This window comes from Anolis carolinensis, unplaced genomic scaffold (genome assembly GCF_035594765.1).
Source record: "Anolis carolinensis isolate JA03-04 unplaced genomic scaffold, rAnoCar3.1.pri scaffold_8, whole genome shotgun sequence".
NCBI classification, from domain to species: domain Eukaryota; kingdom Metazoa; phylum Chordata; class Lepidosauria; order Squamata; family Dactyloidae; genus Anolis; species Anolis carolinensis.
This window is the reverse complement of record NW_026943819.1, coordinates 16214035-16237408: the sequence shown is the minus strand read 5'-3', so window position 1 is coordinate 16237408 and position 23374 is coordinate 16214035. Positions and strand designations below refer to the sequence as shown.

The following is a 23374-nucleotide window of genomic DNA, read 5'->3' as shown; positions in this document are numbered from 1 at the left end:
TGCCAGTTAGAAGGCTAAGCTCCTCCAACTTGGTCTCCTAGCAACCCAATAAAAAATAATGGAGCCCCCAGATGGCGTAGTGGACTAAGTGACTTGAAGGTTGGGTTGCTGACCTGAAAGCTGCCAGGTTCGAATCCCACCTGGGGAGAGTGTGGATGAGCTCCCTCTATCAGCTCCAGCTCCATGCGGGGACATGAGAGAAGCCTCCCACAAGGATGGTAAAAACATCAAAACATCCGGGCGTCCCCTGGGCAACGTCCTTGCAGATGGCCAATTCTCTCACTCCAGAAGCAACTCCGGTTGCTCCTGACACGAATAAATGAATAAATAAATAAATAAATAAATAAATAAAAAATAATAAAAAACACTAAAATTAATACAATAAATTACTATAATAACAGAAATAACTAAAAATAATACAAGAAAATAATAAAATATAATAAATAAAAATATAACTTACAATAAAATTAATAAAAAATTGCAAATAACGTCAAATAAAAATTACACAACAATTTTTAACCAATACCACCACCACTTTGCCACAGCAACGCGTGGCCGGGCACAGCTAGTATGAAAATAAATGTTGGTCTTGAACACAGCCCAGTATTGTCTACAACTGGCAAATGCTCCACATCGTAGGCAAAAGTCTAGTTAACAGTGTTCCACTAAAGTGGTAATAGCAAAATTTGGCTTTTTTGCAATGTGGAGCAGCTGTTCTGCTATTGAGCACTGGTCCCTTCCTAAACATTAGAGGAATAATTTCTCATGTATTGTTTGTCTCTGCAGGAGTGGAAAATTCATCACCCAGATACCGCTTGTTGGGAAGGTCCCAATTTAAACTTAACTTCCTGCCTTTTGGTTCCAATACAGAATAGTCTCTGGAAAATGAAGAAGAATATTATCCCACAATTGACATAATAAGGTGGGAAGAAATAAAGCTTGTGTCCTGGATCAAACAAGGCATGGTCCCAAATGGCAGTTGGAAGCTCTCATGCCAGTGAAGCAGTGACTCTGCTAGGAGCCGTGGTGGAGCAATGAGTTAAACCCTTGTGAACTGCTGACCTGAAGGTTGGGTTGCTGATCTGAAGGTTGCCTGTTTGAATCCCCTAGATGGGATGAGCTTCCATCTGTCAGCTCTAGCTTGCGGGGACATTATAGAAGCCTCCCAATAACACCTCCGAGCATCCCCATGGCAACGTAGATGGCCAATTCTCTCACGCCAGAAGTGATTTGCAGTCACTTCTAACATGATAAAAAGCAACCCTACTCTGGTTTTTAGTCTGAACTTTAAAGAAGCTATTCAAGGTTTTGAAATCTTTTCCAAAACAGATGAATTATTTGGATAGTGGCTTGAAAATTCAGGCTGAAACTTGGAGTGGATTCGCAGTCACATTAAGTTGGGAGCCACAATCTACCACTGATGGTCACTCTGATCCCTTTTTTTTTAACAAGAAGACTTGTCCTCTGGTTGAAAGAAGACTTTAATCCATTCATTCATGGAGGACGGGAGCCTTGACAGTCACCTTTATGTGCTGTAAGTGTAAAAGAAATCATAAAGTGAAGCGGCAGAGTGGTGGGGACATGGAACATTATCAAAAGTATTAGCTTTTACTTTGGGGGTCCAAATAGTGATAAAGGACATTACCGCACACTTGCTAACTATTTTTCACAGTTCCAGCAATGCAGGTTAGTGGTAACTTATTGTCAGAGTGATGGGTAGATTTGCATGGCCATTGGCATCAAGAGATTACGATGCAATGGGTATCACATGATGTTGTGTGACAGGGATCATCACCAGACGTGACAGTCCTACTATTGCGCTTGTTGGCCACCTCCATGCAAAAAATTCTCCCAAGAGACAGAATGTTCTACACTGCAGTTTGCCTAGGAAGCCACCAGATGGCATTTTGGAGTTGGCGCAGAAACCATAGAATCTCCCTTTGGTTCTCATTTAAACAAATCCACAAGAGGTTTCTTCTTACTTATCAATCACCTGGCTCTATGGATTCAAGAGGTTTTTGCAAAGTCTGCAAAGATTTAGAATATAGGCCAGTTTAAGAATGTAAAATTAACTTACCACATGATTGTTTTAGTTGTTGCAAAATCAAATTTGTTGAGAAATCCTGATGCATCTTGCTACAATTAAACTTATACCAGAATTTTCTCCTTCCCATTTAGTCTCAAAAGGGCCTCGGGGTTCCTTTATGTCTTTTAATGGAAAAGTGCACTGTAAGCATAGCAATGTTCCCATATTCTCCTGATATCGGAATCCACATCTAGACTTGTCAGTGCCAGATAGTAAACATTTGGTGTTGGACTGCACAATCAAACAGCTGCAGAATTGCAATGCCTTGTTCAAAGTCTCTGAATATAACTTTGAAACCAGAACCATGGAGCCCAGCTATTTGATCCTGTAGCATAGAGTAGGTTTGGAAATGGTTACCTGTAGCAAAGCCATAGGTAAAAGATAAAGGTTTCCCCTGACGTTAAGTCCAGTCATGTCCGACTCTGGGGGTTGGTGCTCATCTCCATTTCTAAGCCGAAGAGCCGGCGTTGTCCATAGACACCTCCAAGGTCATGTGGCCAGCATGACTGCATGGAGCGCCGTTACCTTCCCGCCGGAGCAGTACCTATTGATCTACTCACATTGGCATGTTTTCGAACTGCTAGGTTGGCAGGAGCTGGGGCTAACAGCAGGCACTCAAGCCGTTCCTGAGATTTGAACCTGGGACCTTTCGGTCTGCAAATTCAGCAGCTCAGCACTTTAATGCACTTCGCCACTGGGGCTCTAGCAAACCCATGCCTATGTGCAATTGAGTGGAAATAATGACTACAAATTTGGGAAACAGGCTGGCTGTGCATTCAGTTCATCAGTGAGTTGGTCCAGATTTTAGTCCACACTTTAAAGATGTGCAAGATATAGAACCTGTTTTGGGGAAAGAGTTCAGCATTTTAAGCACCTCCTTTCAAAAACCAGTCTGGAATCTGGAGCGGATTGACCACTGATTTAGGAGCCTCCAACTGGTACTGCAATAGACATTATTTTCCAACTTCCTTAAGCCAAGATGAGCAACAGCTAATCCTACAATCTCTCATGCATAGGAATGTCCACTATTTCTATGAATTAGGCTTGCAAATTAAGGCTCTCAGTATCTGGATGCGAGGCCCTGTCTTTGTTGCATTCTGTCATTCAGGCCTGGCTCAATGGCATGCCTTCGGCAGCAAATCTCAACAAGAGGCAGAAGGCAGAGTGTCCAGAGGAGCGGCGCATCCATGGCCTTTGCTCTTTGATGCACGTGACACGACACTGATTTCTGAAGGTTAAATGTGAGAGAATTAGGTTTCTCCCCAGAAAGTCATGAGTACTCTTTCTATGGACATTGCTTTCATCCTGTGTTTCACAAAAGCCGATTCTATACTTGTTTTTCTGTACTGATGATCATTGTGTTGTTGAAAGTTTTCATGGCCGGAATCACTGGGTTGCTGTGAGTTTTCTGGGCTGTATGGCCATGTTCCAGAAGCATTCTCTCCTAACATTTCATGCACTTTATTTACTGTCCTGATTTTAGAGGTTTTTTTTATTACTGGTAGCCAAATTTTGTTCATTTTCACAAATAATAGAATAACACTCAAAAAACAGGGGAATTCCAGGCAGGACGCAATCAGGGCCAGCTAACACCTCCCAACAAAGGATTCCTCCAGGCAGGAAGCAGCCAGGCTTTGAAGCTGCAATGCTAATCAAGGTGGCCAATTGCAACATTCACACTCGCCTCAAACAGATAAGAGTTCTTTCTCCCACCCTGGACCTTCCATAGATATATAAACCTCACTTGTCTAGTTTCCAACAGACCTCTGAAGATGCCTGCCATAGATGTGGGCAAAACGTAAGGAGAGAATACTTCTGGAACATGGCCATACAGCCCAGAAAACTCACAGCAACGCAGTAATCCCAAACATGTTTTAGTAAATGCAACGGCTTACCTAGATGGGATAATTTGCAAAGCAAAACCAAACTGTTAAGTCAGACTCTTATGCTTGAACATGTCTCTCAAAGGACACCCCTTCACATAGCTCTCTCCTTTTCCTTTTCGCCTTCTTTTTCTCTCAGAGAAAGAATGGAAACTAAATTTATTCTGCTCATATTTTCACATGAGACAACAGAATGTGCATTTCCTGAATAAATACATTGGTAATGCATGTCTCTACAGTGAAAAAATGTGGGCAGAAATATGTAAATCAGACACATTTGCATAGAAAAAGTCACCCATTAGAGACAAGTGCTTACCACGAACACATATATTAGGCAAAACCATGTGCAAAACAGCATACACATTTCCGGGCAGATCGGAAATGAGATGGACCAAAAGAGAATGAAAATGTAGTAGAAGGTTTTTTAAAAAACCAGTCTCTGAACAAAGTAACCTGACTTCAGGTAGGATCAATAACTGAATGAACGTAGAGTTTTCAAACATCTGAATGCACATAGCTCAGGAGTGAAGACTCGCTTCTATTTGTTTGCATTCGTTCTTTATGCCTGTTGAATACCTGAAAGTGGCTTATGTTATCCAACGCAGGCTGTCAGTCTCCCTTTGTTGCAGTTTTTAAAAATCCCACAAAGGGCTATGGACCTACAGAATGCAAAGGTCAATTTCAATGACGTTATAAAAAAAGGAAAAGGGGGAAGGAGGGATGTTGCAGCACTTGGCATACGCTTTCATGGACTCCAGTCTAGTTCCTCAGATACAAGCAGTTTGTCACAATAGAAGGAAGCTAAGCCCAAAGGGGGAAAGAGCGAGGAGGAGGAGGAGGAGGAGGAGGAGGAGGAGGAGGAGGAGGAGGAGGAGGAGGGCAAAATTAGAACATCCTCAAAGCAGCTGAAAATGTATTCTTAATCGGAGAAGCATTGCCAAATTGGGGCAGTTGGAGGATAGGCAAGTTGCTGAAGGAATTTATAGATATATCTTCCAATGTAAGAGGCATAAGTTTGGGAGGAGCCATCACAACTCAAATCTCAAGAGAGTCAGGCGAAACTCAATATTCCCTAAGAAAGGAAGAGGAACCCTGCTGGATCACATCCAGCTAGTCCAGACAGTATTGTCTTTCCATACCTGGTTGATCAGGGTACATATCCTATCCTCCAACTAGCAGAAATTATCCTGATACGTACCATGTTTCCCTGAAAATAAGACAGTGTCTTATATTAATTTTTGCTCCCAAAGATGCTCTAGGTCTTATTTTCAGGGGATGTCTTATTTTTCCATGAAGAAGAATTCACATTTATTGTTGAACAAAAAAATGAACATTTATTGCATTGAATTGCATTGGTGGTTGTTTGATATTATTACTGTTGTATAAACCTTTTTTTAACTTCTGTTTTATCATCTTCTTGTGTTTTAAACTGTGTATATTGTTAATGTATTTGCGCTGTTGCTTTTGTAACATTGTGAGCCGCCCGGAGTCCCCACGGGGAGATGGTGGTGGGGTATAAATAAATTATTATTATTATTATTATTATTATTATTATTATTATTATTATTATTATATACTGTACAGTAGTTATCATAAACCAGCATAACCAGACAAACTGTGAATCCTATCAAGAATTTCTTGTTACTACCAATATTTCCATGTACAACACTCTATGGTACGTACATTTACTGATCCTGCATGCTCTGGTGTTCTGTTTGGCAGGCATGCTTCCAAACAAAAACTTTGCTAGGTCTTACTTTCAGGGGAGGCCTTATATTTAGCAATTCAGCAAAACCTCTACTAGGTCTTATTTTCTGGGGATGTCTTATTTTAGGGGAAACAGAGTAGCTCATATGTTGCCCCATTTTCTAAGCAACTTGCCAATTCTAGCCTTCTAAGTTTCACCAATTTCCAAAGGAAATGCGTTCAGCTAACTTAGGATGGATCCATTTCATTTCCCAGTGCTTATGAGATAAGATAAACAATGCTCCACACATACAAAGGAAAGAAACAAATTCAAAGCACTTCAGAATTAGTATTTATTCTAAACAGACATAGGCAGGAAAAAAATAAAAATACACAGCTATTCTCTAGCTGTGTAAATATGTAAATATAGTAAATAGTAAATCCCCACCCTCAACATACTTTTTCGGTTGGCTCTACCTGCCAAATACAGTAGAGTCTCACTTATCCAAGCTAAATGGGCTGGCAGAAGCTTGGATAAGCGAATATATTGGAAAATAAGGAGGGATTAAGGAAAAGCCTATTAAACATCAAATTAGGTTATGATTTTACAAATTAAGCACCAAAACATCATGTTTAACAACAAATTTGACAGAAAAAGCAGTTCAATATGCAGTAATGTTATGTTGTAATTACTGTATTTACAAATTTCACACCAAAATATCATGATATATTGAAAACATTGACTACAAAAATGGCTTGGATTATCTAGAGGCTTGGATAAGCGAGGCTTGGATAAATGAGACTCTACTGTAATGCAGTTTCAAATTGGAAGTTAGCATTAAATTGGATTATATGGTAGTGTAGACTCATATAATCCAATTCAACTGCATTCTGAAACTGCCTTACTTGGCAGTGTAGATCCAGCCTCAGGACAGACAAACAAAATCTACTCCACATCACACAGCTCTCTTTCTGTTGTGAAAATAGTACCTTCCTTACCATGTCCTTTCCTCACCAGTCATTCCTCCCTTAATTATATCACTGAGATACCTTTTTTAAAAATGTGCTTGAGGGAAATGCTGTTTGTTTGCAAAACTGCCCTAAAACAGAAACAACCACAACAGGATTTCTGCCTAGAAAAGTTAAGAAACAGATAAAGGATCTGACTGTTCTCCAGAAAAAAAAAACAGTGATGGCAATGTTCTCAATGAAAACCCCTTGTAAAATCTGCAAGTTGTGAACTGGCCCTATCCTTTGTGTTAATACTGTTCTGTCAGAGGGTACAAATCTTGCATAGTTCTGCACAATATCACTGGGAAGCTTCCCTCCGGAAAAAGAAACACACACAAGAAAATGAAAACCATCCAAGTTGGTCCAAGAGATCTTGCTGCCTGAAGCAGAGGAGCAAAGGAGGGCACTCCTCACCCCATCCCACTTCCCAAGTCAAGGGGCAGAACATGCAGAATCAGGCCAGTTTTTTGGGCACATGCAGGAGAAAATCCAGTGGCCACCTGTAACTGTCTCTAGCAAGGAAAATGCAATGGGAGAGAAGAAATAATAGCCAGTTAGGGTGCCCTTTCATGACATCCAAAATGTGCAGCCTCTTTTCAAAATGAGGGTAGGTCCAAATGTAAGAACTCTCGCAAGCTCATTGAGGGTGCTGCTGAATCAACTCGCTCCTCTACATTTGACTGTTCTAACTGAATATTTCCTTTTTGTTTCTGCCCTGAAGACCTTACAGCCTATTTCAAATCCTGCAGGACAACCAGAGACACATGCAAAAAAATATGCCTCCTCATGCCATTCTTAGTCACTCTCTTGGGGCAACATGTATTTCTATATTTTCCTGATTTTGAGTCAAAGACGCCTCTGCATTAGAGTGCAAGATCAAGGTGCAAAACTCAAGTCCACACACTGAATATCACTCTTCACAGAGCCACAACGTCTCCTTGCATAGAATCATAGAATAGTAGAGTTGGAAGAGACCTCATGGGCCATCCAGTCCAACCCCCTGCCAAGAAGCAGGAAATCGCATTCAATTCCTTGCCACCAAAGCCATCGTTTTTAGAAAGTGCCAACTGAATGAAGGTCAAGTCAGTAATATAGATTCAACCTTGCCTCTTATCTTGGCTTCCAAGCGGAGCAAGATGTGAAGTGAAACGAAACAGGTAGAGATGCCACCGTGGCAAGACACCTCTGGGCTCCCCATCATTATGACATGCATCTTAATAATTATTTTGAAGAGATGTTTGGGGTGTTTCTTACCTCTCAGCCTGTGCCTCTGCCTAGGTGGGTGGCTGTGCCGCAGGTGCCGGCTCTGCCTGCGCGGCGAGACCTGCAGGGCCTTTTCGGCGGGCTCCGGGAGGCAGGTGCAGCGGCATTGGCACCTCGGAGAGCCCCAAACCCACGGGAAGGACGCAAAACCCAGCAGGAGGACCCCAGGCAACATCCTGCGGTGAAAAAGGCGCCAAGGGAGAGGTGGCTGGCTCAAAGGGGGGGAAAGCCCAGCTCCCCTCTGGTAGTATTCAAGGCATCGAAAGAAATTCTTGTCCAGATGCCCAAGAAGCCTTGGGGGCAGGTTTGGCCTCCCCCTGTTTCTTATTCTCTCTCTGTCTCCCTCTGTGCCTGCACAGCTCTCCCTCTCTGCTTAGCTCAAGCCCTTCTGTTTGGGAAATTATTTGGAATTTGTTATTAAGCATGTTTTCCAACTGCTTTTGTACTTTCTCCCTTCTTTTTTAAGGGGGCAAACAATGGGGGAGGCAAGCATATAGGCCCCATGCTGTGAGCAGGCTGCTCCTCTGCACCATCTGTGACATCAGAAGGTGGGGAGGGGGCATCGGTGGGTAGGGTCCCCCTCTTTCCACCCCTCACACGCACATACACAATATTGTGAAAACTAGACTCAGTGATCAATGGAGAAAAGAGAAACTTTCTTTGCAGCTTCATTCTTGAAGGCCAGGCACTTTCTCCGTTCATGCCTTCTTGCCTCATTCTCCTTTCCTTCTTTCTCTCTTACATGTATCTACTTATTTTAAAAAGCTTCTCATGAAAAATACCTTCTCTCACACACTTTATCCCCCCCCCCTTTTTTTTTTTTGAGACCAGGCAAGGAAAAAGTTGAGTTCCAGCCATCCTGGTGAGGGGAGATTGACTGCATAAAAGAAAGCTCGCTGCTTTGCAAGGGGTTCTGGGTGGGGATGGAAGGGGGAGAGAAAAGAGTGTTTTCAAACAAAATTGACCATCCCCTGATAGATTTAACCGCTTGTCGGCTGCTCCTTTGTCAACCTGGCCGAGGGAAACTGCGCGCCTTGAAGGGGGCCTGCGACATTTTCATTTGTCACAAAGGCACAATGTGCTCGGGATGGTTACAATTACATTTATTGCACTTGGTGCCAATTATTTCATCACTTTGGTGCAGAAAATCCCCCTGTCTTTATTGCTGCCCTCCTTGCTGCCGTTTTGCTGTCCTCTTGTCTCCCGCCCCACTGCGCTCCCCACTTTTCTCCTATTTGTTTCCCTGTGCTTTTTTTAATTGACTCAAACAGATTTAACAAACATCATTAGCCCTGAAGAAATGTGTTCCCATTGAACTGGTGAACACACCAGCCATCTATCATTCCTACTCCTTGTTAGTGGTGCTGCCCATTTAGCATCTCCTCCTCATTAAGCACAGCCTCTTTCCCATCCACCAAGCAGCTAACACACATAGCCAGAGCAGAACTGAGAACTCTCCATTTCCAAGAAAGCACCTCCATTTCTTCTTCTCCTTTCTGGCTGGCAAAGAAAGTAAAGACATAAAATCAGTTGTCAAAGAGAAAGTCATTTAAATCTGTTGCAGCAAAACAAAATTGGAGCCCTCAGTGGTGCAGCGGATTAAACCACTCAGCTGCTGAATTTATGGTTCAAATCCGGGGAGTGGGGTGAGCTCCCACTCTTAGCCATGCAGTCATGCCAGCCATATGACCTTGGAGGTGTCTATGGACAATGCTTAAGCGGCTGAGAGGGGAAAAAGAAGGGGCTTGAGGCTGTTAGGAATTGTGGGAGTTGAAGTCCAAAACACCTGGAGGGCCAAAGTTTGCCCATGCCTGGTCTTCCCTCTAAGATCTTCCCTCTTTTCCTTCTGCAAGGACTGACAGAGAGGAGTCAAGTGCACCAAGGTGATCTGCAAGAGAGGACGAGTTGTTCAGTTGTTTTGGCTTAAATATCCTAGACCAATGATGGGCAAGCTTTTGCGCTTGGTGTGTCAAAATTCACCAAAAAATCTAGCATGACTTGGGTGGTGTGTCACTTTGAGAAGAAACCCATAATTTCGCAATATGTATAGTTTAAATAACAAAAATATATAATTGTAATATATAACTATATTTAATAAATCAAAAACTATTTACTACTATTATTTCCATGTACAACAATCTATGGTACCTCTTGCAGTTTCCACGCTGATTTCTCTCTATTCTAGTTTCAATGTAGTCATGAATAATGAATAATATAATAATAATATAATAGTAATAATATGATAATATACTACAATAATAATAGAATAATAATATAATTTATATATGTGTGTGTGTGTGTGTGTGTGCGTTGCTGTGGCTTATGGGAATCCTTTGTTGGCCAGGTGGAATAGCAGAGAATAGCCTTGCAGTCTCAAAGCCTAGCCGTTTTCTAGAGTTGCTGGGGCTTTTTGTTATATGAACGTAGAGGCATGGATGAGGGGTTGTGCTGCCAAGTTTAGTGTTTCTGGGATGTGTAGTTTTGTTGTTTTGTCCTAGGCCGAAATTTCATTACCCTTATATATATATATATATATATATATATACCCACACACACACACACACACACACACACACAATAGAGTCTCACTTATCCAACATAAACAGGCCGGCAGAATGTTGGATAAGCGAATATGTTGGATTAATAAGGAGGGATTAAGGAAAAGCCTATTAAACATCAAATTAGGTTATGATTTTACAAATCAAGCATCAAAACATCATGTTATACAAAAAATTTGACAGAAAAAGTAGTTCATTACGCAGTAATGCTATGTAGTAATTACTGTATTTACAAATTTAGCACCAAAATATCACGATGTATTGAAAACATTGACTACAAAAATGCATTGGATAATCCAGAACCTTGGATAAGCGAGTCTTGGATGAGTGAGACTCTACTGTATGTAATGTGCATAATTCCCCTGGAGTAAACAACAAAAACACTGGACCAAATTACACCAAATTTAGCCACAAAAGTCATAGTCATCCAATCAATCTGCATATGGCAGCGTGGCATCAAAAATGGCTAGGCGTGTCAGTGCTGACACGTGTGTCATAGGTTGGCCATCACTGTCCTAGACATATATCTTAATGTGTAGAGAGGCCCTTTGGAGCAAAAAAAAGGTCAAGCATTATGTCTTCTTCCAAGGAAACTTCTGTAAGCCCATTGTAGCCCTTGTGAGATGATGACCATTTGTTCCTGAAGAGCTTCACCACCAGCCATACCCATCATAAAGAAGCATGGATTCCCATTGGAGGTAAGAGAGTTGCCACAGTGTGTTTTGAAGCCTCCTGACCGGCAGCCCCAGGCCCTGCTTCTTCCTCAGGGACCCTCCCAATTGATAGATGTGGGAACCGAGGCTGCGGTTGTGGACAGGAGGTGACCCCCTCTCTTTCATGCAGCACCTCTCTGTCCAGCTGGGTCGCATAGAGGGAAAAGGTCAACATGAAGGCAGGGTTTCTGCAGCTCCGGGGCGACCCTAGGGGCAGAGGGTCAGGTGACAAAGAGGTGCTCAGAAAACCCAGGAAAGATTAAGGGCTTGAGCCTTTTCTCTTGCTCGGGTTCAGCTGTGGGGTCAATGTTACGGCAGCAAGCATGAGGCAGCAACAGAGATACCAAACTGACGTTCGATTTCAACTTTGGACATTTTCCAGACAAATAATTCTCACATATTTTCCCAATAGTGTTGTTTATGCTAGTTTATACTAAATTTAGGTCTGATCGGGTGTGTCAGGACACAGACCCCTTTGAAAAGGCCACACACAAGAAAGTAGGTTAACAAATGTTTATTACATTATATTCTGAACCTAGGAACACTTAACTTCAGTGTTTCTGGTAAAAGTAAATATCTTTAGCTTCAAGAAAGGTAAAAAATGCAGGAACAGAAAATAATCCAGATTATCTTGCTTGATAATCGGTTTTAACTTCAGCCAAGAGTTACTACAGCTGCGGCTATGCCCAACTGCATTGTGGGAAGCCAAGAGAGAGTCAAAGGCACACCCGTAGCAAGAGCAAGCATCGCCAATGTCCAAAAAGCCAAGCCAAATTCAGGAACCACAAGAACGCCAACCAGGAGTAGCAACGCCACCGTCAGGAGCCAAACCGAATTCAGGAACCAAGAGGAAACTGACCAGGCGTAGCGACGCCACCGTCAGGAGCCAAACTGAATTCAGGAACCAAGAGGAAGCCAACCGGGAGTAGCGTTGCCGTCGTCAGGAGCCAACCGAATTCAGGAACCAAGAGGAAGCCAACCGGGAGTAGCGTTGCCATCGTCAGGAGCCAACCGAATTCAGGAACCAAGAAGAAGCCAACCGGGAGTAACGTTGCCATTGTCAGGAGCCAACCGAATTCAGGAACCAAGAGGAAGCCAACCGGGAGTAGCGTTGCCGTTGTCAGGAGCCAACCGAATTCAGGAACCAAGAAGAAGCCAACCGGGAGTAACGTTGCCGTCGTCAGGAGCCAACCGAATTCAGGAACCAAGAGGAAGCCAACCGGGAGTAACGTTGCCATCGTCAGGAGCCAACCGAATTCAGGAACCAAGAAGAAGCCAACCGGGAGTAACGTTGCCGTCGTCAGGAGCCAACCAAATTCAGGAACCAAGAGGAAGCCAACCGGGAGTAGCGTTGCCGTCGTCAGGAGCCAAACCAGATTCAGGAACACGAAGTTGTACAGCCAGGACCCAAGCTCAACAGAAGAATAGGCAACGACAACCCAATGTCCAAAATGACACCTTGCCTTCTGCAGAGTCTTTGCTTCCAAAACCATTTTATCTTACACATCGTTATCTGATGATGATGATGAGGCCTCCGCCCTGTCATCATTATCCACAGCAGATCTTGATCTCACACGTGAACCTTGCCCATCATCCCTCCAGTCCCTCCATCTTTGTTCAAGACTTAGATCTCTCCATGTCCCTGGTGTATCAGTAGCTTTCCAATCCCTTGATGCATCCCCAGAAACTGACTCTGCATCCACCTTTACTTGAGTCCAATCTGCAACACTTTCCATCTCACTCCCAGACCCATCATTCCCAGAAAAGCCCTCAAATGTTTCATCTTCCATGGGAGCAGTGAGTAGATCCCAGATCTTCTTTCTTTCCCTTTCCTCATCTGACTCTTGCTCCCGAGTTGTCCTTTTAGTACCTCTACTCTCTGTTAACCCATCTTCTTCCATTATTGACTCTTCATCGCTAGGGAACCCTTCAAACGTTTCATCCTCAGAAGGAGCCATAAGTATTTCCCGGAGCCGCTTAGTTTGCTGTTCCTCATCAAACACCTGCTGACCATTAGCTCTTTTCCTCCTACTAGCAACTCTACTACTAGTAGTAGCATTGTTCCTTGGCCCAACTACGACAGGGTGCCAGGGGAAAATAAGGGCTGTAGCTATAATGTAAAGCATGGCTGCTCATGCACCACCTAGAAAAGGAAATACATTACCAAGACGGAGGCCATATTTGCAGAAGATTTCCTTATGTTAATGTGATGTGGTGGAGCTCTCTGTGGCACAATGGGTTAAACCCTTGTGCCAGCAGGACTGCTGACCAGCGGCAGTTCGAATCCAGGGAGAGTGGGTGAGCTCCCTTTGTCAGCTCCAGCTCCCCATGCATAAGAGAAGCCTCCCACAAGGATGGTAAAACATCAAAATCCAGGCATCTCCTGGGCAACATTCTTGCAAACGCCCAATTCTCTCACACCAGAAGCGACTTTCAGTTTCTCTAGTCACTCCTGACACAGAAAAAAAAACATTTGGTTGTGTTCCTTCAAATAATTCCAGCATATGCCTTGGGTTTAAGTATAAGTTGGAATATGCCCAGTGGATAAATATCAAGAGGCTCAAAAGTTTAGAAACAATGCCCTATGAAGAAGAACTTAAAGAGTAGTAGAAAACAGAAACTAAGACATGAAAAAATGGATTCAGATTTCAGGAATAGTAATAATGGATGTTGTTGTTTGACAGTGAAACAACCTGCTTCGCAGGGTGATGGGCTCCCCTTCTTTGGAAGTCTTTGGACACAGGGTGAATGGGTGTCTTTCAGGAGTGTTTTGGTTGTGTGCCTGGCAATGGGGTGAACTTGATAGTCTTTGTGATCCCTTCCAGCCTTATGATTCTGAGATCCACTGGGTTCCTGTACTGCTTCCTAGAGGCAACTAGTTGCATAAACAGAATGCTGAGTTTGATAGATCTTATTATAGTCCATCGGGGCTCTTTTTATGCTGCAAGACAACCATAAGCGCAAGTGCATTTTTAAAGGCTCTCAAAGTGTATTCCGATTGCTATGTGATTCTCATTTGGATGTAGAGCTGTTTTATTCCTTCAAAATTTGTCTGAGTCCGCATTTCTGGGATATAACAAATGTTATTACTGTTGTTGTTGTTTTTTACAGCTGACCTGAAACCCATCAAACCTCTCCCCAACACAGGGCCTCCTTTAATGACACATAATATGGCCATTTTCTATAGCAAACGGAGGTCAGTCCAGTAAAGGATTTACTGCCTTTGTGGGAGTTTTACTGCTTTTTCATGCTATTGACAAAAGCATTTACATTTCTTTGGCCTCCGTTTTAGTATGAGGTGGTTCCCTGGATTTATTTTCCTTTTTTGCAGCCCTTGGCTTCCCCTTCTGCTCATCTCTTACAATGTCACCTGCATTCACAAGCATTTCCCCCACCAGTTGCCATTTGCCCTCAGCATTGTGCAAAATGACTCATCTTCTAGATTCGGTGAACAAGACTTCACCTGATGTTCCAATAGCTGCCCATAAAGCCACTGCTTCTATTTCCTGAAGACTCTGCTAAAACGTTTCTGCAAAGAAAAATAATTTACGTTTCCTTATAAGACAAGTCGGGAAGCACATTTTCACATTTTGAATCTTGTAAATTATTGGCATTATTTTTTGAAATCAGCTAGGTTCATCTCCTTGTTCAGGAATAGTGCATGACACCGACAGTACAACTCTATGAACAGGCAATTCCACACCATACAATTATAGTGCTACTATTGCACTTCAACTGTCATGGTTCTGTCCTATAGAATCCTAGGATTTTCAGTGTATGGAGGGGAATTTAGAATTCTTACGAGCGTCCCACCAATCTACAAACCTTAGGATTCCATAGGATACTGTCATGGAAGCTAAATTGGAATATAGTATTATCACTGTCACAATGATAATACACAATGACACTGTGCAATGTGAGAGCAGCATCTTTATGAATAGGTCAGTTGAAGGGCTATAGCAAGCAGAGTGCCAGGATGGCCAATTGCGGAGGATTAGGGAACTGCATTAACCTGGAAAACCCATTTTGCCCCTGCATTCTGATTTTTTAAAATTCCCCCACAAAATGTTAAATAGTACACTGTGATGGCTCCATAGTATGTTAAGTCACAGTTCCCCAACTGATTGCTTTCTGGATGTTTTGGGTGACTACTCACCCAATTCTTGACTGCTGGCTATGCTGATAATGGTGGGAGTTTGTTACTTTGTTGACTTTGTATCCTTCCTTTCTATTTGCACAAAATGATACTCACAGCATTTAAAAAGTACCATCTACATCAGTGGTTCCCAAACTTATTTGGCCTACCTCCCCGTTTCCAGAAAAAATATTACTCAGTGCCCCTGGAAGGGGGGCATGGCTTAGAGGGGTGGGCATGGCTTCTGCTCAAGAGGGCGGGGCTGAGCCTCTCCCCTAGTCCAATATGAAAGGCTGGGAGGGGGAGGGGGCGGGGCCACAAATGGACGGCCAGGACTGGGATGGGTGGAGTTATGAGCTCTGAGGCAGGGCTGAGCTTCTATCCCTATCCTGCAGCACTTGCCAGGACACAGGGGGTGGGGTTAGAGGAGGGGCGGGGCCTCTTCCCAAGTGCCTGATGGGGCTGAACCTCTACAGAAGCTCAGCCCTGTCTTGCGCTCTTGGGAAGAGGCCCCGCCCACACCCCTAACCCTGGCCTTTAGTCCTAAAAGGCCTCTCAGGAGCGGTATTGAGGCTCAGCCCTGTCTCGGGCTCTTGGAAGGAAGCCCCACCCCCTTCCCTAGCTCTGCCCTCTGTGTCCCAACAAGCGCCTCAGGAGAGGTATAGATTCTCAGCCCTGTCTCAGGCTCTTGGGAAGAAGGCACGCCCACTCCTCTAACTCCACCCCCTGTGTCCTAAAAGGCGCCTCAAGTGCTCAACCCTGTCTCTGGCACTTGGGAAGAGACCCCGCCCCTCCCCTGGCCCCTCCCCTGGCCCCACCCCCGTGTCCTAATAGGTGCCATCACCACCACCCTGGATCGCTGCAGCGCCTACTAGAGGGTGGTAGCGCCCACTTTGGGAATCACTGATCTACATAGATCACTTTCTTCAGGACCAGTCTGGAGTGGCAATACTCAAGATTGCTCCAGGGCTAGCTATACTGCATGCCTCCTTCCTGCTGTGCCCATGGAATAGAGCTATGGATGTCTAGTTAAAATAACAGTGGTTGTTGTAGTTCAGCCCATGATTGTACCTGCTCCTAATGCCAATGATGAAGTGGATCATGGGATTTCTGGGCTTGCTGGGCCTGCGAACCAGCAGGAGATTTTAAGTCCTGAAATTGAGCAGTCTGTGTCTAGCCACATTCCAGAGAGGGGCCCAACTGCTGAGAAGTCTTTCTCTAGGGAAGCAAAGTCAGAGGCTGAAATGAGCTCAAAAAATGAGATCCCAGGTGGAGAGCATAATAAGCGGATAGATAGGAGACTTTCATAAACTCTGGGCCGCGCAGCAAAATCTTTGAAGATCAAAGCGCTTGTTAGAGAAAAAGCCATCAGGTTTTCAGGGAAAACGTCATGATTTCATGTCTGTATTAGTGAGGCCAGAGGGATTTTCCAGCAGTCTGGTCCACGTTGGTTATTGAGGCTACATCTCTGGCCAAGTCTTAATCAAGGCTGCTAAGGGAATATCTATGTTTGTTCATGTTTCATGCTTCCAATCTTGAAGGATGGTTCCTGGATTTTTGTACTGGATATCCTGCCTTGTTCTTTTGTATTCTTGTGTTTTTTAATCTACTCTTGTGCCTTCTCTTGTGGACTATTCCATATATTTAGACTTTGATGTTTTTACTATTTTTGATGAACTCCCTTTTATATATAATCTTCAATAAACTGATTTGCTGATTTACCTTGGACCTTGTGGTGGTGAAGTACAGAGGTATGCAACAGTGCTGGACATTTGAAGGAAACACCTCTTCCTTACAAATGGAAGTAAGGCCTTTCCTTGGCTGATTTTTACTTATACCCTTCTCCTTTCCTCCACAGCTCTGCAATGGCTGTGTCTGCAAACTCTGTGCCTTCCCTTGCTTTTCACCTGTGAACCCCAGCCCAGTGGGAGTTGGGGCGACACACTTCTGCCTAGCAGGCAGGTAGTTGCGGCACAACTGTGAGCAGCGTGGGCCTTTTTTCCTGCCAAAGTGACCTTTAAATTGGTCCCTAATCATCCCAACAGGAGGACGGGGCTTTTAAAATGCCTCCTGAGGAGAAGCCATTTTCTCCTCCCACCACGAAGACCTTTGTTTGAGTCTCCTTTTTCTTCTTCTTTTTTGCATTCCAGGACCCTTTGAAGCCAACAAAGTGGGAAGTGGAGCACAGCAAGGCCTGTAACCTAAAAAAAGGAAAGGAAAGGGGGGGGGGGGAGATCCCCTCTCAACTTCATGTCCCCATCCACCCTCCCCACCTCCTCTGTGCAGGTGAGCCATGGCCTTCTCTGTATTGGGGTCTCTCTCACACACTGACAACTCTTTGCATGACCTCATAGCAACCCTTGTACCCTAACCACCACCACCTCCTTTATCCAGACCCATCTTTTCCTCCCACCTTCCCATTCCCCCTTCAGCACTTTCAACCTCTTGGCTGCCAAGCCAAACTCCCATGAAAGGAAAGATAGAGTCTGCGGATGTTTCCCTGAGTTAGTTAAAGCAGAAAGTACATCTCATTTGCCGGGCTGGCCCAATGAAAGGGAAGCCCATCAAGGTTTGGGGAGTGGGTTTTGTTGTGTCACATTAAAGGGGGAAAGAGAGGGAGGGAGGAAGAAGAAAAGAAGAGGGCTGAGAGACGAGAGCCGGCTTCTGCTTGACTGCAGCTCAATGGAGGGAGCCTGGCTGCAAGGGAAAGGGGGTTTCTCTTTGTAACTCATTCCCAGCTGGCAGTGGACAAAAGCAGAGCTGCCCAGAATCCCCCTCAGTCTAATACTGATCCAGGCCCGCTTTGTTCCAGTTATTTTCCCACTCTGTGAGGAGTGATTCGGGGTGGGGGAGAGATAAAGAGAAGGTGGGAGAAGGGGAGAGGGACTGCTTTTCAACACACTCAGTGGAAGATGGAGGAGACTCTAGGAAGAGCTTAAAACATGCTGTTGTTGTGTGATTTCCTTCACTGACGAGGGTCCTGTCTGTGTCGGAAGCAGAGCACTCTGCCAGCTGTTTCCTTCTGGTTGGGGGATTCTGGGAATTGTAGTTTCCACTCAGACATTGAGTGACCTTGGGCAAATCCCATTCACTCAGGCTCAAAGGAAGACAATAGTAAAACCTCATGTGAACAAAGCTTCCAAGAAAATCCCATAACAGGTAGACATTGTTTGTATATATGTGCCTTCAAGTCGTTCATCGACTTATGGTGACATTATGAATTTCATAGGGTTTTATTAGGCAAGGAATATTCAGAGGTGGTTTGGCCTGTTCCTTTCTCAGAAATATAGTCTATAGCACCTGTACTGATTGGTGGTCTCCTACCAAGTACTTTCAGAACCACTGGCAATAATCTTGGAGAATTCTTGGAGAACAGGAGAAGCCCCAGGAGACTGGAGAAAGACAAATGTTGTACCTATATTCAAGAAAGGGGAAAAAAGGACCCCACCGATTTCCATCCAGTTGGCCTGACATCAATACCAGAAAAGGTTCTGGAGCAGATCGTTTAGAAGGCAGTCTGCAATCACTTAGAAAGGAATGCTGTGATTACTAAAAGTCAACATGGATATCTCAAAAATAAGTCATGCCAGACTTGTCTCTTATCTCTTCTTCCAATAGAATTACAAGCTTGGTAGATTCAGGGAATGTTGTGGATGTAGCATATCTTGATTTCAGTAAGGCCTTCTACAAAGTCCCCCATGATTTTCCTGTAAACAAACTAGTCAAATGTGGGCTACGTAATTCTACTATTAAATGGATCTGTCATTGCTTAAGTAATCAAACCCAAAGGGTGCTCACCAATGGTTCCTCTTCATCCTGGAAAAAAGTGACCAGGGGAGTGCCACAGGGTTCAATCTTGGGCCCAGTTCTGTTCAGCATCTTATTAAGGACTTGGGTCAAGGGTTAGAAGGCATGCTTATGTTTTCAGATGACACCAAGTTAGGAGGGAAAGCTAATACAACAGAAAGCAGGATCAGAATTCAAAATGACCTTAACAGATTAGAGAACTGGGCTCGACAATAGTGCATGTAAAAAAGTTCTTGGAGTCTTTGTGGACAACAAGTTGAACATGAGCCAATAGTGTGATGCAGCAGCTTAGCCAGCAGAATTTTGGGCTTCATCAAAAGGGGTACAGTGTCTTGACTGAGGGAAGTCAGGGTGCCTCTCTATCCTGCTTTGGTTGAACCTCACCTGGAATACTGTGTCCAATTCTGGGCACCACAGTTTAAAAAAGATATAGACTCTACACTGGAAGGTGTCCAGAGGAGGGCAACTACAATGATCAAAGATCTGGAGACCATAAATAATCTCTCTGAGGAGCATCTTAAAGGGTTGGGTCTGTTTAGTCTGCAGAAGAGAAGGTCAAAAGGAGACATGATAGACATGTATAAATCTTTGAAAGGGTGTCATAAGAAGAGGGAGCAGGCTTGTCTATGGACAACACTGACTTTTCGGCTTAGAAATGAAGATGAGCACCAACTCCCAGAGTCAGAGACAACTAGACTTAATGTCAGGGGAAAACCTTTACCTTTACCTACTAATTGATGGGGACCTCCATCATCATAGTTACAAAGAGAGTGCAGGATTTCAACCTCTCATTCAAGTTTTCCTTGAATTCCCCAGGGGGAAAGTGGCATAAAAAGAAGGAATCAACTAAAGTAAACCAAGTATCTGTTTACGTTAGTCCATAAACAACAAGGGTTTGCCCAAACTCTCCGCTTTACTTGAAAGTTCACTTAAGTTTAACATGCATGTTGCTTTTAGCATATCAATCTGCCAAAATCCAGAATAATTTTTGGTCCAATACAGGGATTTTTTTTTGTTTCTTTGGGGCACAACTGGTCTGACAAATACAGAAGCTGAGATCTGTGCCAGGACTGTACTGCCAAGAGACAGACGTGCTTCCCAGCCAGATCCTGGGGGATCCCAGGGGACATATGTCTGTGAAAGCGGACATGCCTGTCTTATCCTATCACCACGGCCATGAAATACAACTCTAGCTAATGTTGCCCCCCTTCGTTAGACCACCCGGCTGCCATTGAATTTGTACTTCATCTTGCAGATGGAAAGCTGCTCAGCAACATCTCAAGGCTCCTCAGGATTTCTCTAAAGCATAATAGCATAAGGACAAATATATTACTCTGTTGAGTTGGATCCAGGTTCCCTTCGTTGAGCTTGGTTCTATTGAAATGAAAGGGGCAAGTCATGGTTTCAATAAGACCTACTCACTTAGAACATACAATTGAAGTCCTGCATTCTGTCGATTTCTGTGAGCAACTGGCTGGATGGTTTTTCAAAATTGCATTGCCATCTTCTGTTACTTAGACTAATAGCTGAGCACTGGTTAAAATTGGTTCTCCATAAGGACGTTCTGATTAAGTAACCTCTCTAGTTGTGAAGGAAGCATGAAATTGTGTATATACATGTATCAGCAGTCAAGCAACCACAGCAGCTCCTGTTGTAGGTTCTTGCAGTTCTTCAACAAACAAAACATCGTGAGAAAGAGTTCAAAGATACCACCATATCAGTATACAAAAGGATCTTGTCACACCTTTGAGACCAACTGAAAGAGAAAAATTGGTATCATAAGCTTTCATAGACTAAAGGCCACAAAACTTGTAACTGTGAATTAGTATCTAGAGCAGGGGTCCCCAAACTAAGGCCCGTGAGCCGGATGCGGCCCTCCAAGGTCATTTACCTGGCCCCTGTCCTAAACTTTAGACTTAGGCTTGAGCTAAGTCTACCTGGTCTTTGGAGGTCTCTTTGCTTACCTATGGTCTTATGAGATCATCTAGATAGTCTTTGAAGGTCTCTTTGCTTAGCTATGGCCTTATGAGACCATCTAGATGGCTTTTGGAGGTCACTTTCCTTACCTATGGTCCTATGAGATCATCTAGATGGCCTTTGAGGGTCCCTTTCCTTATCTATGGTCTTCTGACGGCCTAATGAGATCATCTAGATGGCCTTTGAGGGTCTCTTTGCTTACCTATAGTCTTATGAGATCGTCTAGATCAGGGGTCCCTAAACTAAGGTCCTCCAAGGTCATTTACCTGGCCTGTGTCCTAAACTTTAGACTTGAGGTTGATCTAAGTCTGAAACAACTTGAAGGCACACAACAACAACAATCCTAATTTTGGACTATTTCATCATACTCCGGGCCCCCAACAGTCTGAGGGACTGTCAATTGGCCCTCCACTAAAAAAGTTTGAGGACCCCTGATCTAGAGATTTGGGGCTTTAATCTGACTTTGTCCCACTTTAGACAACACCTGTCCAGATGGAAACCTCTGCCATCATCCTTTCCCAGAAGTGAGCTGAGCAGGAAAGAGGATGGTTTGTTCCCTCTTGCTGCTCCTCCCCATCACCCATGAAGGTCCATTTGAGCACTTTGCTGTCGTATCACATTTGCTGATGTGACAACCAAGTTGTCTGTGCAACCAGAGGAGAGATTGACCCCATCCTAGTTAAATGGACTCCCTATTCTGACTTCAGCACATGTGAAGGCAACAGCCAGGTGCTCAGTCAGAGCTCCATAGCAAGCTGGATTGGCAGCACGGCATGGAAAGGTAGTCTTGACAACAGCCCCAGATTCAACACTGCTCTGGGTCAGGTTTACACTGCTCAGTGTAGATGCAAAATCATAGACTATCAATATCATCAGATGTTGCATATGAAGTAGATTCCCCTATGGAAGTGCATGCTACCAGATTCTTTCAGTTAATCTCAAAACTGCATGATATATTATTCTTCTATATCCCTCTGTTAACCAAATGATGCCATACTGCTTGGAAATCCTGACTATTAGTATTACTACTACTATTATTACTATTATTATAATATATTCCAACTGTTGTACTGGAACAACAATGATTGTTTAGTTTAACTTTAACAGTTTTTGGCAGTTCTTTGTTAGAACATTACCAATGTCAGCTGCTTCTAACCTAGCGATTTTACTCAAAGTGTTTAATGCCAGTGCTAATGCTTTTTTGCTTTTGCTTTTTGGTGTGTTTCTTTGCCAAGTACTTTTGCATTTTTATATATCACCATTTGTTCATATATGTATGTGTGTGTGTGTGTATATATATATATATATATATATATATATATACACACACACATACACAGACACAGACACACACACATATACAGTAGAGTCTCACTTATCCAAGACTCGCTTATCCAACATTCTGGATTATCCAACGCATTTTTGGAATCAATGTTTTCAATATATCATGATATTTTGGTGCTAAATTCATAAATACACTAATTACTACATAGCATTACTGAGTATTGAACTACTTTTTCTGCCAAATTTGTTGTCTAACATGATGTTTTGGTGCTTCATTTGTAAAATCATAACCTAATTTGATGTTTAATAGGCTTTTCCTTAATGCCTCCTTATTATCCAACATATTCGCTTATTCAACATTCTGCCGGCCCGTTTATGTTGGATAAGTGAGACTCTACTGTATATATGTATACTTTATTTTTGTTTTTGGTTTTTGTTTTTTTTTCTCTCTCCCTTTTTGATCCTTTTTAATCGCAGTTTTCCTACTTTCTATACAATCAAATGTTCTCCCTTTTTTGATGTTAATTTACTCTATCTTATAAGGTAAAACTTCAATAAAAAATATATTTTTAAAAAAGTGCTACAAGTTCCCTTTGCATGGTGAGAAAAAAAATATAGAAACTTGAAATTAACTGTTGTGTAAAACTAACATGGAAGTACAGGATGTGCCAGTTGGTTGGCAATACTACCTAACAAAGGTGTGTATATTACTGAAAGTTAAATGACTTACGTAATGCTCCCCAATGACTCAGTGTGAGATGAGCAAAACCAAGGGTGCATCTGCATCTACACTGTAGAAATAAGGTAGTCTGACATCACTTTAACTGCTATCATGGTGATTCTAGTTTGGTGAAGTACCAGCACTATTTAGCAATAGTGAAGGCTAAAGAGCATGTAAAATTACAGCTCCCATGATTCCATTGCACTGAGCCAAGGCAGGTAAAGTGGTGTCAAGCTGCATTAATATTCTA

The 23374-nt window shown here is 43.2% G+C and overlaps 1 protein-coding gene across 2 annotated transcripts in view; it reads right to left on the bottom strand.

Annotated features, from left to right (window-relative positions):
* Positions 1–8334, bottom strand: part of robo4 (roundabout guidance receptor 4) — a 78126-nt gene extending 69792 nt beyond the window's left edge. Inside the window, exon 1 of one of the 2 annotated variants that reach the window (XM_008119090.3) lies at positions 7921–8334. In XM_008119090.3, coding sequence (XP_008117297.2) covers positions 7921–8104 — 184 coding nt within the window. In that variant the 5' untranslated portion in view covers positions 8105–8334. The remainder of the gene's footprint in view (positions 1–7920) is intronic. The other variant, XM_003226311.4, reaches the window with a different exon arrangement.
* Positions 8335–23374: the final 15040 nt, after the last annotated feature.